The 14,520-nt window shown below is 42.2% G+C and overlaps 1 protein-coding gene across 1 annotated transcript in view; it reads left to right on the forward strand.

The window, feature by feature from the left end:
• The window catches only part of LOC133616074 (uncharacterized), a 78,530-nt gene that overhangs the window by 28,738 nt on the left and 35,272 nt on the right, over positions 1–14,520 (forward strand). Inside the window, exon 5 of the mRNA XM_061975134.1 lies at positions 11,933–12,630. Coding sequence (XP_061831118.1) covers positions 11,933–12,630 — 698 coding nt within the window. The remainder of the gene's footprint in view (positions 1–11,932; positions 12,631–14,520) is intronic.

Consider the following 14,520-nt stretch of genomic DNA (forward strand, 5'->3'; position numbering starts at 1 on the left):
ATAAAATATTGGCCAAAGTATTAGCTTACCGTTTGGAAAACATTTTACCCAGTTTAATATCCCCAGACCAGACAGGTTTTGTTAAGCATAGACGCTCCTTTTTTAATACCCGACGCCTGTTTAACATAATGTACACTCCTTGTCAAGCTGCTTCAGAATGTCTTCTCTCCATGGATGCAGAGAAGGCATTCGATAGAGTAGAATGGGACTACCTCTTTGAAACGCTGGCAAAATTCGGATTTGGGGAAACATTCATCACATGGATAAAACTGTTATATTCCAGCCCTTCTGCTATGATTCTGACTAATAATTTGTATTCAAGTCCTTTTGATTTACACCGTGGAACTCGCCAGGGATGCCCCCTCAGTCCCCTTCTTTTTGTCCTGGCTATCGAACCCCTAGCTTTAGCCATTAGATCTAATCACTCTATAATGGGCATACATAGAGGAAACATAGAACATAAATTGTCCCTTTATGCTGACGATCTTCTCCTTTATGTGTCCAACGCAGAATCTGCAATTCCATTAATTCTTAGCCTGTTACAACAGTTTGGTGAAATCTCCGGTTATAAATTGAATTTAAATAAAAGTGAGCTACTGCCCTTGAATATGGACGTCTCAATACTAGAAAACATTGGGTTGCCCTTTAAGATCACTACAGACAGTTTTAATTACCTCGGAATTACTATTACAAAGAATTTTAAAGACCTCTTCAGGCAAAACTTTGGGAAGTTGTTTACACAAACCAAGCAAGATCTGGCTAATTGGACTCCCCTTTTCATTTCACTTATAGGCAGAGTCAATGTAATTAAGATGACTGTGCTTCCAAAATATTTGTATCTGTTTCAATGCTTACCTGTATTTATCCCTGGTACATTTTTCAAAAAATTAGACTCAATAATCTCATCTTATATTTGGAATGGCAAACAGCCACGTCTGCGCAAGGAGTTTTTACAAAGAGCAAAACATGATGGAGGTATGGCCCTTCCAAATTTCTGTATGTATTACTGGGCCACCAACTTGCATTGCATGTCATACTGGACATATTACCATCTACATAAGGAAAGTCCTACATGGGTGAAGCTGGAGACACATTCTAGTGGTTCTGCTTCTTTAGCAGCCCTAATGGGTGCAGCTTTGCCTCTATCAGTGAAGACAATTAATATTAATCCTGTAGTAAGTCACTCGCTCAAAATATACTGTCAATTTCGAAAACATTTTAACCTGCAAGGAATGAGCCTTTTCAGTCCAGTAGCATCAAATCACTGCTTTCCACCTTCAACACTTGACACAGCTTTTAATATGTGGCATCAAAGGGGTTTGAAATGCTTCAATGATCTTTTTATAGACAATATATTCTCCTCTTTTACGGAGTTGTCCAAGAAATTTAATCTACCCAGTTCCCATATATTTAGATATTTCCAGATAAGGGATTATGTTAAAACAGTTCTTCCGCAGTTCCCTAACAAACCCTCTAAATCAACCACAGATGAAATTATGTGTTTAAATCCAATAAAGAAGAGGGCAATATCATATATACTTAATTTACTCTCAGTATTAGAATGCACTTCCATGCTAAGAATCAGAACAGCATGGGAACAAGACCTCCAAACATCAATAGATGACGTAACCTGGGCAAACATTGAGAAAAGGGTTCACTCATCTTCAATGTGCGCACGACACTCACTGGTCCAATTTAAAGTGATACACCGGGTGCACTTCTCAAAAGCAAAATTAGCAAAAATATTTCCCCATATTAACCCATTATGTGATAGATGTAAACTAGATAACGCAACATTAATACACATGTTTTGGCTTTGTCCGAAGCTAAAGGGGTACTGGAAGTCCATCTTCGAAGCACTCTCTACGGTTTTAACAATTCAAATCGATCCAAACCCTTTCATTTCCGTATTTGGAATCATTCCTGAAGGGATGGAACTACCTGTCGGGGGTCACAAAATAGTTGCCTTCACCACCCTCCTCGCACGCCGCCTGATATTGTTGAAGTGGAAGGAGGCTGACCCACCCTTAGTCTCCCACTGGATAAGGGACGTACTAGCAAACCTGAAGCTGGAGAAAATAAGATACACATTACGGGGCTCTGAAAACAAGTTTTTTAAAGTGTGGAGACCTTTTTTTACTTTTTTTGACCAATCTTCTACACAAGTGCAGGAAGAGCCCTAGATATGTACCTAGATATGGCCTTGTCATGCTGCGTCTACATTATGTTTCAGTTTTCAATTACTGTGTTTTAGGTGCCTTGTACTGAACTTTATCTATTTATTTATTTTTTTACTCCGGGTACTTTTGTACTCTTACTTTTGTTTTTTTGTTTTTGTTTTGAGTGACAGCAGGGGTAGGGGATGAAGAGGGTTTGAATATTTTGTCAATGTGAATGTGAAATCAATAAAAAGAACTATGAAAGAAAAAATCACTAAAGTCTGAGTGCCCAGAGTTCTGCCCACATCCTCCAATCATTTGTGGCAGATTTGGGGTATCTTAAACAGCTGCCAGCATCTTCCAATTTGTCAATACACCTGGGCAATCTCCAATCAGCAGATGTCCTGTTATCATGATCTTGAATAGGTAGATATCCAGGCATGCAGCACTTTGCTTCTCCCAAGAGTCAGTCGTGTGTCCAGCAACAACCATTCCAACAGGACAGGCAGGTTCCCCTGAAACTGAGATCTTGTCAATTTTATCGAGAGGCCAGTTGATAGGTTCTATTGCTTAGATTTTGAAGAGCAATGCAAAAAGAGGCTACAAGAAAGTCAAAAAAGAAAGGGTGAGACAAAGAAGCGGAAAGGGGAAGGAGTGCCACTGCCTTGCATAGAATCATGAGAGAGAAAAAAACACTGTAGTCGCTATTTTTTGTAGTTGTCAATTATTGAAAGAATGTACATTTAGAAAATAAATTTAATTTGCAATGGAGGCTCAGTCTTCTTCAGGGCAACTCTAGGTGGCTGCACATACAGTTGTGGTCAAAAGTATACATACACTTGTGAAGGACATAATGTCATGGCTGTCTTGAGTTTCCAACAATTTCTACAACTCTTATTTTTTTGTGATAGAGTGATTGGAGCACATACTTGTTTGTCACAAAAAACATTCATGAAGTTTGGTTCTTTTATCATTTATTATGGGTCTACTGAAAATGTGACCAAAAGTATACATAGAGCAAAATACATGATCAATTTTGGTGATGTTTGGTGATGATGGACTGAGAGGCTACCATGCAAGAAGGAAGACCTTGCTCCAGAGGCGACACCTTATGGTTTGCTGCTGATCACATGGACAAAGATAAGACCTTCTGGAAGAAAATTCTGTGGTCAAATGAAACAAAAATTGAGCTGTTTGGCCACAATATCCAGAAATATGTTTGGAGGAGAAAAGGTGAGGCCTTTAATCCCAGGAACACCATACCTACCGTCAAGCATGGTGGTAGTAGTATTATGCCCTGTGCCTGTTTTGCTGCCAATGGAACTGGTGCTTTACAGAGAGTCAATGGGACAATAAGAAAGGAGGATTACCTCCAAATTCTTAAAGACAACCTAAAATCATCAGCCCGGAGGTTGGGTCTTGGGCACAGTTGGGTGTTCCAACAGGACAATGACCCCAAACAAGTGGTAAAGGAATGGCTAAATCGGCTAGAATTAAGGTTTTAGAATAGCCTTCCCAAAGTCCTGACTTAAACCCCATTGAGAACATGTGGGCAATGCTGAAGAAACAAGTCCATGTCAGAAAACCAACAAATTTAGCTGAACTGCACTAATTTTGTCAAGAGGAGTGGTCAAAAATTCAACCAGAAGCTTGTGGATGGCTACCAAAAGTGCCTTATTGAAGTGAAACCTGCCAAGGGACATGTAACCAAATATTAACATTGCTGTATGTATACTTTTGACCCAGCAGATTTGCTCACATTTTCAGTAGACCCATAATAAATTCATAAAAGAACCAAACTTCATGAATGTTTTTTGTGACGAAAAAGTATGTGCTCCAATCACTCTATCACAAAAAAAATAAGTTGTAAAAATGATTGGAAACTCAAGACAGCCATGACATTATGTTATTTACAAGTGTATGTAAACTTTTGACCACGACTGTAAGTATACAGCGGTACCTCGGGATACGAATTGCCATTTTTATGAGTTTTTTGGGATACTAGCTGTCTTTCGGCTAATTGTTATGCTTTAAGTTGCGAGCAAAAATTCGGGTTACGAGCCTCCTTATTGCTAGTTGGCATTGCGAATGCCACAGTGAACCTTGTAAGATCAGACCAAAACATTCAATCTTACTTTATCAATAGCTAATAGCTCGAGATCGACATAACTTTGTTTTTCCAACCATGGTGTTAGTTAAGGTGGTTTTGGTGTTATTTTATTCCGAACATGCATACAATTACAATATGATGCATCACATATTTACAGTTTCTTATTACTTAGACTTAGACAAACTTTAATGATCCACAAGGGAAATTGTTCACCACAGTAGCTCAGTTACAATGATGGAAAGTGTAAGGTTGGAAAGGACAATGCAGGTATAAATAGACTAAATATAGCAAAATAAAATATAACATATCTACGAATATATACATAATATGTGTACAGTATATTATATATACAGATATATTATATTATGTCTATAACGTATATACAATATATAGCAGTTACCATGTACAATATTACAGTATATGTGACAGCAGCAGCATAAAATAGAGAGTAGATCCAGCAGAATATAGAAAATATACATTAAAAACAAAGAGAAGTAGCTGACATAGAAGGTGTCAGGTAATAGGCAGATATCATCTATTGCTGTATGGCGAGTGATTATACAGCTGGATGGAGTGCGGAATGAAGGAGTTCTTGAATCGCACAGTGCGGGAAGGAAGCTGAAGGAGCCTGTTGGAGTTTGAACTCCGCTGTCCCTTAATTGTCAGGTGGAGTGGGTGGGCAGGATTGTCCATGATGGCCAGCAGTTTGTCCAGTGTCCTCCTGTCCCTCACTGACACAACCACCTCCAACTGCGTGCCAATAGTTTGGCCGGCTTTCCGGATCAGTTTATCAATCCGGTTTGAGTCTCTTTTGCTGGTGCTGCTCCCCCAACAAACCACTGCAAAGTACAGGGCACTGGCCACAACAGACTGATAAAATATCTCCAACAGCTTGCTGCACACATTAAAGGACCTAAGCTTCCTCAAGAAAAAGAGTCTGTTCATGCCCTTCTTGTAAACAGCTTTGCAGTTGTCCTTCCAGTCCAGTCTGCTGTTCAAATGGAATCCCAGGTACTTATACTGCCCCACTAGTGCCACCTCCCGGCCCTGGGTCTTGATGTGCTCCACCGGGGTCATTCTCTTCCTGAAGTCGATGACCAGCTCTTTTGGTCTTGTCCACATTAAGGACCAGATGGTTCGCCTGAGACCACTCTACAAAGTCAGCGATCAGTGTCCTGTACTCCAATTCATGTCCCTCTCTGATACACTCGACCACAGCAGAGTCGTCAGAGTATTTCTGCAGGTGGCAGGACCTGGAACTGTACTGGAAGTCTGAGGTGTACAGGGTGAACAGGAAAGGAGACAGGACGGTCCCCTGTGGAGCACCTACACCACTGACCACAGTATCCGACAGGGAGCTCTCCAGTCGCACAAACTGGGGCCTGTCAGACAAGTAATCAGTGATCCAGGAGACAATAGATGAACTGACACCCATCCTGAGAAACTTGTCACTCATCAGAATTGGCTGAATGGTGTTAAAAGCACTGGAGAAATCAAAGAACATGATCCTCACAGTGCCCTTCCCACCATCCAGGTGAGAGTGAGCATGATGCAGCAGGTAGATAACAGCATTATCTACTCCTACATGGGGCTGATATGCAAACTGTAGAGGATCCTGGGAAGGAGCCACCAGGGGTCTCAGCTGATCCAGCAAAAGTCTCTCGAGGACCTTCATGACCTGGGACGTCAGGGCAACAGGTCTGAAGTCGTTCAAGCCCGATGGGATGGGCTTCTTGGGCACCGGCACTATGCAGGATGTTTTCCATAGCACTGGTATCCGTTCTAGCTTCAGACTCAGGTTGAAGATGAAGTGCAGGATCTCAGTTAGCTGAGTAGCACAAGTCTTCAGGACCCAGGGGTTGACTCGGTCGGGGCCTGCTGACTTGGCTGGATTGACTCTCTCCAGCTGTCGTCTCCAGGTGTCAGACACACCGGGCTGGCTTTCTCAAAGGGGGGGAAAGAAACAGCGGTGCATTGCTAAATCTATTGAAGAACAAATTCAGCTCGTTGGCTCTATCTACACCCCCATCCAGCAGTTTGGCTTTGTTGTTGACACCTGTGATGGCTTTCAAGCCTTTCCACACATCACGAGTGTTGTTCTGTTGGAGTTTAGCCTCTAGCTTCCTCCTGTAGGCATCTTTCCCTTCTTGCAGCTGAACTTTAAGCTGCCACTGAATCCTCCTCAACTCGTCCCGATCACCGGATCTGAAGGCTAGCTTCTTTTTATTCAGCAGCACCTTTAGCTGGCTGGTGATCCAGGGCTAGTTATTTGGGTAACAATGGACAGTTTTTGTAGGGATGATGGAGTCCTCACAGAAATGTATGTAGACTGTGATGCAGTCTGTGATGCAGTCTGTGATGCTGTCAATATCTGTCCCGTGAGGCTTACAGAGTACTTCCCAGTCTGTAGTCTCAAAGCAGTCCTGCAAGGCAATGCATGCCTCCTGGCTCCTCCTCTGCACTGATTTTGTTGAGATGGGCTGCCTCCTCACAGCAGGAACATATTGAGGTGTTAAAAGCACCAGATTGTGATCAGACCGTCCCAGGGGGGCATGGCAGTGGCTCTGTATGCATCTTTTGAATTAGCATACAGTAGGGCGAGTTTTATTTTACCGTGTTGCACAGTGCACATATTGATGGAAAGTGGGTAAAATAGAGTCCAAAGAAACATGATTAAAGTCACCCGAAATGAGAATGAGGGCATCGGGATGTTTGGTCTGTTGCTTAGCAACAGCGGTGTGAATGGTGTCGCAAGCAACAGCTTCGTCAGCAGAAGGAGGGACATAAACTCCGATGAAGATAACAGAAGTAAACTCTCTTGGCAAATAACATGGTCGAATTCCAACAGCCAGAAGTTCAATGTCCGGCAGACAAACACACTCCTTAACAGTAATATGTCCAGGATTACACCACCTCTCGTTCACCAAGATGGCAATCCCGCCGCCTTTTTTCTTACCGCTCAGGAGTGTGTTTCTATCCGCCCGTGAGGCTGTGAAGCCGGGTAGAGACGCGCTGTGGTCCGGGAATTCCGCGTGTAGCCAAGTCTCCGTAAAGCACATGATGCTGCACACTGCGTACTCCTTTTGAGTTCGGACGAGCCCGAACAATTCATCCATTTTATTCGCCAAAGACCGCACGTTCCCCATGAGGACAGAGGGAATTGCAGGCTTAAATTTCCTTCTCCGCTCCCTCATCTTTATGCCGGCACGGCGTCCCCTGCGCTTTTTCCGTAGTTCCACGGGAAGGTCCGGCCGCGTTCCCCATAGCGCTGGTAAGGAGAGCGCAAACAGCTCCTCGAGGGCGTGTGTAAACAAAAGGCCTGCTGCTCCGTTGCTCAAAGCCAAACACAAAAACGGCCCGAAAAGAAAAAGAAAAGTACCGTATTTTCCGCACTATAAGGCGCACCTAAAAACCACAAATTTTCTCAAAAGCTGACAGTGCGCCTTATAACCCGGTGCGCTTTATTACGATTCATTTTCATAAAGTTTCGATCTCGCAACTTCGGTAAACAGCCGCCATCTTTTTTCCCGGTAGAACAGGAAGCGCTTCTTCTTCTACGCAAGCAACCGCCAAGGTAAGCACCCGCCCCCATAGAACAGGAAGCGCTTCTTCTTCTACTGTAAGCTACCACCCGCCCCCGGAAGAAAAAGAAGCGCGCGGATATTTCGTTTCATTTCCTTTGTGTGTTTACATCTGTAAAGACCAGACTACAAAATGGCTCCTACTAAGCGACACGCTTATAACGCAGAATTTAAACTTAAGGCAATAAGTCATGCCGAAGAACACGGAAATAGAGCAGCAGCAAGAGAATATAACATAAATGAATCAATGGTGCGTAGGTGGAGGAAGCAAGAAGATGACCTGCGCCAGGTAAAGAAGACAAAACAGAGTTTCCGAGGGAACAAAGCAAGATGGCAGCTGTTGGAGGACGAACTCGAACAGTGGGTTGTTGAGCAGAGAGCAGCAAGCAGAAGTGTCAGCACCATCACTATTCGAATGAAGGCAACAACGCTAGCAAGCGAACTTCACCTGGATGATTTTAAAGGTGGTGCTTCTTGGTGTTTCCGGTTTATGAAAAGACGCAATCTCTCCATCCGCACACGGACCACTATTTCACAGCAACTGCCTAACGACTTTAAAGAAAAGCTGGCTACTTTCCGTGCATATTGTAAAAACAAGATAGCGGAAAAAAAGATCCGGCCAGAGAACATTATCAACATGGACGAGGTTCCACTGACTTTTGATATTCCTGTGAACGGCACTGTTGATACAACGGGAGCACGTACGGTGAATATTCGCACCACAGGGAATGAGAAGTCGTCCTTCACTGTGGTTCTAGCTTGCCATGCTAATGGCCAGAAACTTCCTCCCATGGTGATATTCAAAAGGAAGACCTTGCCAAAAGAGACCTTTCCAGCCGGCGTCATCATAAAAGCTAACTCGAAGGGATGGATGGATGAAGAAAAGATGAGCGAGTGGTTAAGGGAAGTTTACGCGAAGAGGCCGGGTGGCTTTTTTCACACAGCTCCGTCCATGTTGATATACGACTCTATGCGCGCCCACATCACAGATGGTGTCAAAAAACAAGTGAAGCACACAAATACAACACTCGCCGTCATTCCGGGTGGATTAACCAAAGAACTCCAACCGCTGGATATTGGTGTCAACAGGGCATTCAAATCACGACTGCGAACGGCGTGGGAACAATGGATGACCGAAGGCGAACACACCTTCACTAAGACAGGCAGACAGCGCCGGACGACATACGCCAACATCTGCCAGTGGATCGTAAATGCCTGGGCAGATATTTCGGTCACAACTGTGGTCCGAGCTTTCCGGAAGGCAGGATTCACAGAACTACTGGACAACAACAGCGACACTGACTCCGATGACTTCGACGAGACGGAACCGGCCATTTTGGATCCCACGCTTGCGCAACTTTTCAATTCGGACACCGAAGACGAAGAATTCGAAGGATTTACGAATGAAGAATAACTTCAGAAAGTGAGCGCTATGTTTATTTTGTGTGTTGTGACATTAACGTTCGAGCAACATTATGTTGCTATTGCTCTACACCATTTTGAATTTTACTATGTTTGTGATTGCACATTTGTACATTTTGGGACAGAGTTGTTAGAACGCTGGTTTTCAATATATTATTAAAGTTTGACTGAACTATCTGACTGTTTTTTTGACATTCCCTTTAGCGCAGCGTAGGCGCGGCTTATAGTCCGGGGCGGCTTATTGGTGGACAAAGTTATGAAATATGTAATTCATTGAAGGTGCGGCTAATAATCCGGTGCGCCTTATAGTGCGGAAAATACGGTAACGAAAAGACACAAAAGTGCCCAAGAACCATAATTAGTGGTTTATGGAAAAGGTAAGAGATAAAAAAAAGCAAGAAAAGTTGAGAATAATACCAAGAATAAAGTAAAATAAAAGGAATTCAAAGGAGCTACTGTGATATGCTGCCACTCTTTCAGGCGCACCAAAGCTACACAGCATGTCCGCAGTAGTAGGAGGAAGCAGAGTTTATTTAATCTTACCCCTTTTCGTATCATAGCAACTTCTAACACATGTTACTACTCATTCTGTAACACAACAATAAATAAATCAGTAAATAAATAAATACAATGACAAATGAGTAAGTAAATAATTATTATATAAATAAAAAACAAAAAATAAAGTTCTCATGAATAAATAGTTAAGTAATATATAGTTCACAATATGAGATGAATAAGATTATCTTAATTTTTTAAGATGTTTATCAGGATTCTTCTTCCTTGTACTTTGTAAACACTTTGAGTTTGAACAGTTTCTTAAACTAGATCATATTAGTATATACTACATTGTTCGATTTCTTTACTTAATCCATTCCATAATTTAATTCCACATGGTAATAGGCTAAAGGTCTTAAGAATTGTACGTGTGTACACATGTTTTAAATTAAAATATTTCACTATGGGATTGTGTGTGTGAAGGAGATTGCTAAGAAGAAATTCAATGAATTAATCAAAACATGACCGAGCTATTACTGACTTGGTGAACGGGTCAAGCGTAGCACTTCTAATCTGCACCATACAGCAGACAGAGTTGATAACGCCAGCCAAGGAAGTTAAAATAATTTTAAAACGGAGGACATATATCCATGAAAATATGGAGAATATGATGATGGTTTAAAAGCAGCTGGAAAAAGTAGCTTGAAAGAGATACCGAAGTGGGGTGTGTGTGTGAGAGGGGACAGCATGTACCACAAAAGATGCACATTTTAAATTCATGTATGACATTATAACAGGGTTATTATTAATATATGTGCAGCTAAAACATTAAAAAAAAATCTACAATTTACTGTAACATGGGACAAGCGGTAGAAAATGGATGGACGGATGGATGTTTTCATCAAGCTTCATCGCAGACTCCCAACATCCAAGTAGTCATACAATCACATATTTTTCTTTCTTTCTTTCTTTCTTTCTTTAGTCCTCTTTCTTGCACATCAAGGCGCGTAGAGCCAACCGTGGCAACCAGGTCTCTCCATTTGGATCTATTGTGGGCAAAGAGTTGAGCTTGTGCCAGAGTCACGTTACAGGGTTTACAATCACATACAGTACATACAACAAAGAATACAGTATAAAAGGCATTATATCACATAATATTAAAAAAAGTGCTTGTGCATATTCAGTAAAAGGCATCTAATAAATAAGAGCAGCAAGAAAAATCAATGTTCTCTAGTTCAAAGTAGAATTATTGTTGGCTCAAAATGTGAACATTTCTACTGACACAGATAACAGTTTATAATATACCAATTTAGTAGCATTCAAATTAAACATTGATTTAATAGAGGTGGGGCGTCACGGTGGCAGAGGGGTTAGTGCATCTGCCTCACAATACGAAGGTCCTGAGTAGTCTTGGGTTCAAAACCGGGCTCGGGATCTTTCTGTGTGGAGTTTGCATGTTCTCCCCGTGACTGCGTGGGTTCCCTCCGGGTACTTCCTCCCACCTCCAAAGACATGCACCTGGGGATAGGTTGATTGGCAACACTAAATTGGCCCTAGTGTGTGAATGTGAGTGTGAATGTTGTCTGTCTATCTGTGTTGGCCCTGCGATGAGGTGGCGACTTGTCCAGGGTGTACCCCGCCTTCCGCCCGATTGTAGCTGAGATAGGCTCCAGCGACCCCAAAAGGGAATAAGCGGTAGAAAATGGATGGATGGATGGATGAATAGAGGTGTTCGGCTTCTTGTCGCACACAATAGTTTAATAATAATAATAATGTAATATTTTACAGTGTGGGACTGCCTATACTTTGAGTGCAGTCATGTGATTGCCAGGCTCCGTTTGATTGGTAAAACGGAGTCAAATGTCACTTTTGGATATGTGCAAAAGAGTCATGTTACCATCCCTGACAAGCAAAAACTAAATACACCTTTGCAAGCAGTTATCAATAGATTGAAATGAAAGTAGCGATCGAAAATACAAAATTCCCAAGTACAAGTTAAACCTATGTTGCATTAAAACTACTCTGACAAATACAATGTATCCAAAAAAGTTACCTAAGTAAATGTAATGTTTGATATGACTACAAATACATATATTCGTTATGCCCCTAATATTTATATTGTTTGCATTTTACAGTCAATTAAAATGTTCACTCTATATTTTCAGATGATCAGAGAATGAAAGTCACGAGGGATGCAGAAATGGTTGTGACAAGCCTACACAGTGTTAAGGAAGCCAAAGAAGTACATAACCAACTCAAGGATGAGGAAGGACGGAACAAGGACCTCTATAAACTCTCAAAGATTGCGTCAACCAAACTGAATGCTGGAGAAATCTTGTCTAAGAGAAATCCGAGCTTTGAGGGAAATGAGGACAGCAACAACTTTACGGCTCAAGTAGCCACTGCAACAGATGGACACTTGAACGGAGCCATGGCCACTGTGGACATCATGTCACAGTCTATCTCTGTAGACAAGCAGAGGAACTTAAGTGGTCAGGCGCCTTCTGTCCGGGTTAGTTCTCGGCTAGCTGCTAAACCACGTCGCTTTCACTGTCTGAACAGCCGGGTTAAGGAACTCCCTATTCATTCAGACAGACATACGGACGGGCTAATAGAGACTCTCACAGAGGCAGCCAAGTCCTCTGCAGATGAGCCGGTTTCCATGGCAACTTCAGATACTGATACAGCTGTCAACGCTCCCGAGGTGAGAGAGAGGCGTTACAGGTGTTCCAACTGCGGTAAAATGTTCTACCAGATTGGCCACTTAAAGAAACACCAGTTCAGTCACACAGAAAAGAAGCCTTTCACCTGCCAGGAGTGCGGCAAAAACTACACTTCTGCAGAGAGCTTCAAGGCCCACCAGGTAGGAGTGAGCTGATAGATTTGGAATATTTTGGGATTTTGTAAATGGACAGTGGTCAAGCAATTTAGAATTGTCAAACTATTCATAAGAATGCATTTCTTGAAATTTCATACCTCTAAAGCTTGCAGTACATCACATCAATAGGAGTGGCTTCCTTTTTTAAGTTTATAGAGTTGCCTCAGTTATTTAAATAGATCTTCTGGGAGCTTTAGGGCCTTTGACAACATAGATGTAATAGCTATAAGCGTTGCCTTGGGTCAGTTTTGGATTTTCTTTAAATACAACTGCACAACTAATCCCTTTATCTCCACATCAATGTTTAATATGTACAATGTATGGTGTTTATACAGGTAAAAGCCAGTAAATTAGAATATTTTGAAAAACTTGATTTATTTCAGTAATTGCATTCAAAAGGTGTAACTTGCACATTATATTTATTCATTGCACACAGACTGATGCATTCAAATGTTTATTTCATTTAATTTTGATGATTTGAAGTGGCAACAAATGAAAATCCAAAATTCCGTGTGTCACAAAATTAGAATATTACTTAAGGCTAATACAAAAAAGGGATTTTTAGAAATGTTGGCCAACTGAAAAGTATGAAGATGAAAAATATGAGCATGTACAATACTCAATACTTGGTTGGAGCTCCTTTTGCCTCAATTACTGCGTTAATGCGGCGTGGCATGGAGTCGATGAGTTTCTGGCACTGCTCAGGTGTTATGAGAGCCCAGGTTGCTCTGATAGTGGCCTTCAACTCTTCTGCGTTTTTGGGTCTGGCATTCTGCATCTTCCTCTTCACAATACCCCACAGATTTTCTATGGGGCTATGGTCAGGGGAGTTGGCGGGCCAATTTAGAACAGAAATACCATGGTCCGTAAACCAGGCACGGGTAGATTTTGCGCTGTGTGCAGGCGCCAAGTCCTGTTGGAACTTGAAATCTCCATCTCCATAGAGCAGGTCAGCAGCAGGAAGCATGAAGTGCTCTAAAACTTGCTGGTAGACGGCTGCGTTGACCCTGGATCTCAGGAAACAGAGTGGACCGACACCAGCAGATGACATGGCACCCCAAACCATCACCCAACCATGCAAATTTTGCATTTCCTTTGGAAATCGAGGTCCCAGAGTCTGGAGGAAGACAGGAGAGGCACAGGATCCACGTTGCCTGAAGTCTAGTGTAAAGTTTCCACCATCAGTGATGGTTTGGGGTGCCATGTCATCTGCTGGTGTCGGTCCACTCTGTTTCCTGAGATCCAGGGTCAACGCAGCCGTCTACCAGCAAGTTTTAGAGCACTTCATGCTTCCTGCTGCTGACCTGCTCTATGGAGATGGAGATTTCAAGTTCCAACAGGACTTGGCGCCTGCACACAGCGCAAAATCTACCCGTGCCTGGTTTACATACCATGGTATTTCTGTTCTAAATTGGCCCGCCAACTCCCCTGACCTTAGCCCCATAGAAAATCTGTGGGGTATTGTGAAAAGGAAGATGCAGAATGCCAGACCCAAAAACGCAGAAGAGTTGAAGGCCACTATCAGAGCAACCTGGGCTCTCATAACACCTGAGCAGTGCCAGAAACTCATCGACTCCATGCCACGCCGCATTAACGCAGTAATTGAGGCAAATGGAGCTCCAACCAAGTATTGAGTATTGTACATGCTCATATTTTTCATTTTCATACTTTTCAGTTGGCCAACATTTCTAAAAATCCCTTTTTTGTATTAGCCTTAAGTAATATTCTAATTTTGTGACACACGGAATTTTGGATTTTCATTTGTTGCCACTTCAAATCATCAAAATTAAATGAAATAAACATTTGAATGCATCAGTCTGTGTGCAATGAATAAATATAATGTACAAGTTACACCTTTTGAATGCAATTACTGAA

This window comes from Nerophis lumbriciformis, linkage group LG15, assembly GCF_033978685.3.
Source record: "Nerophis lumbriciformis linkage group LG15, RoL_Nlum_v2.1, whole genome shotgun sequence".
Lineage (NCBI taxonomy): Eukaryota > Metazoa > Chordata > Actinopteri > Syngnathiformes > Syngnathidae > Nerophis > Nerophis lumbriciformis.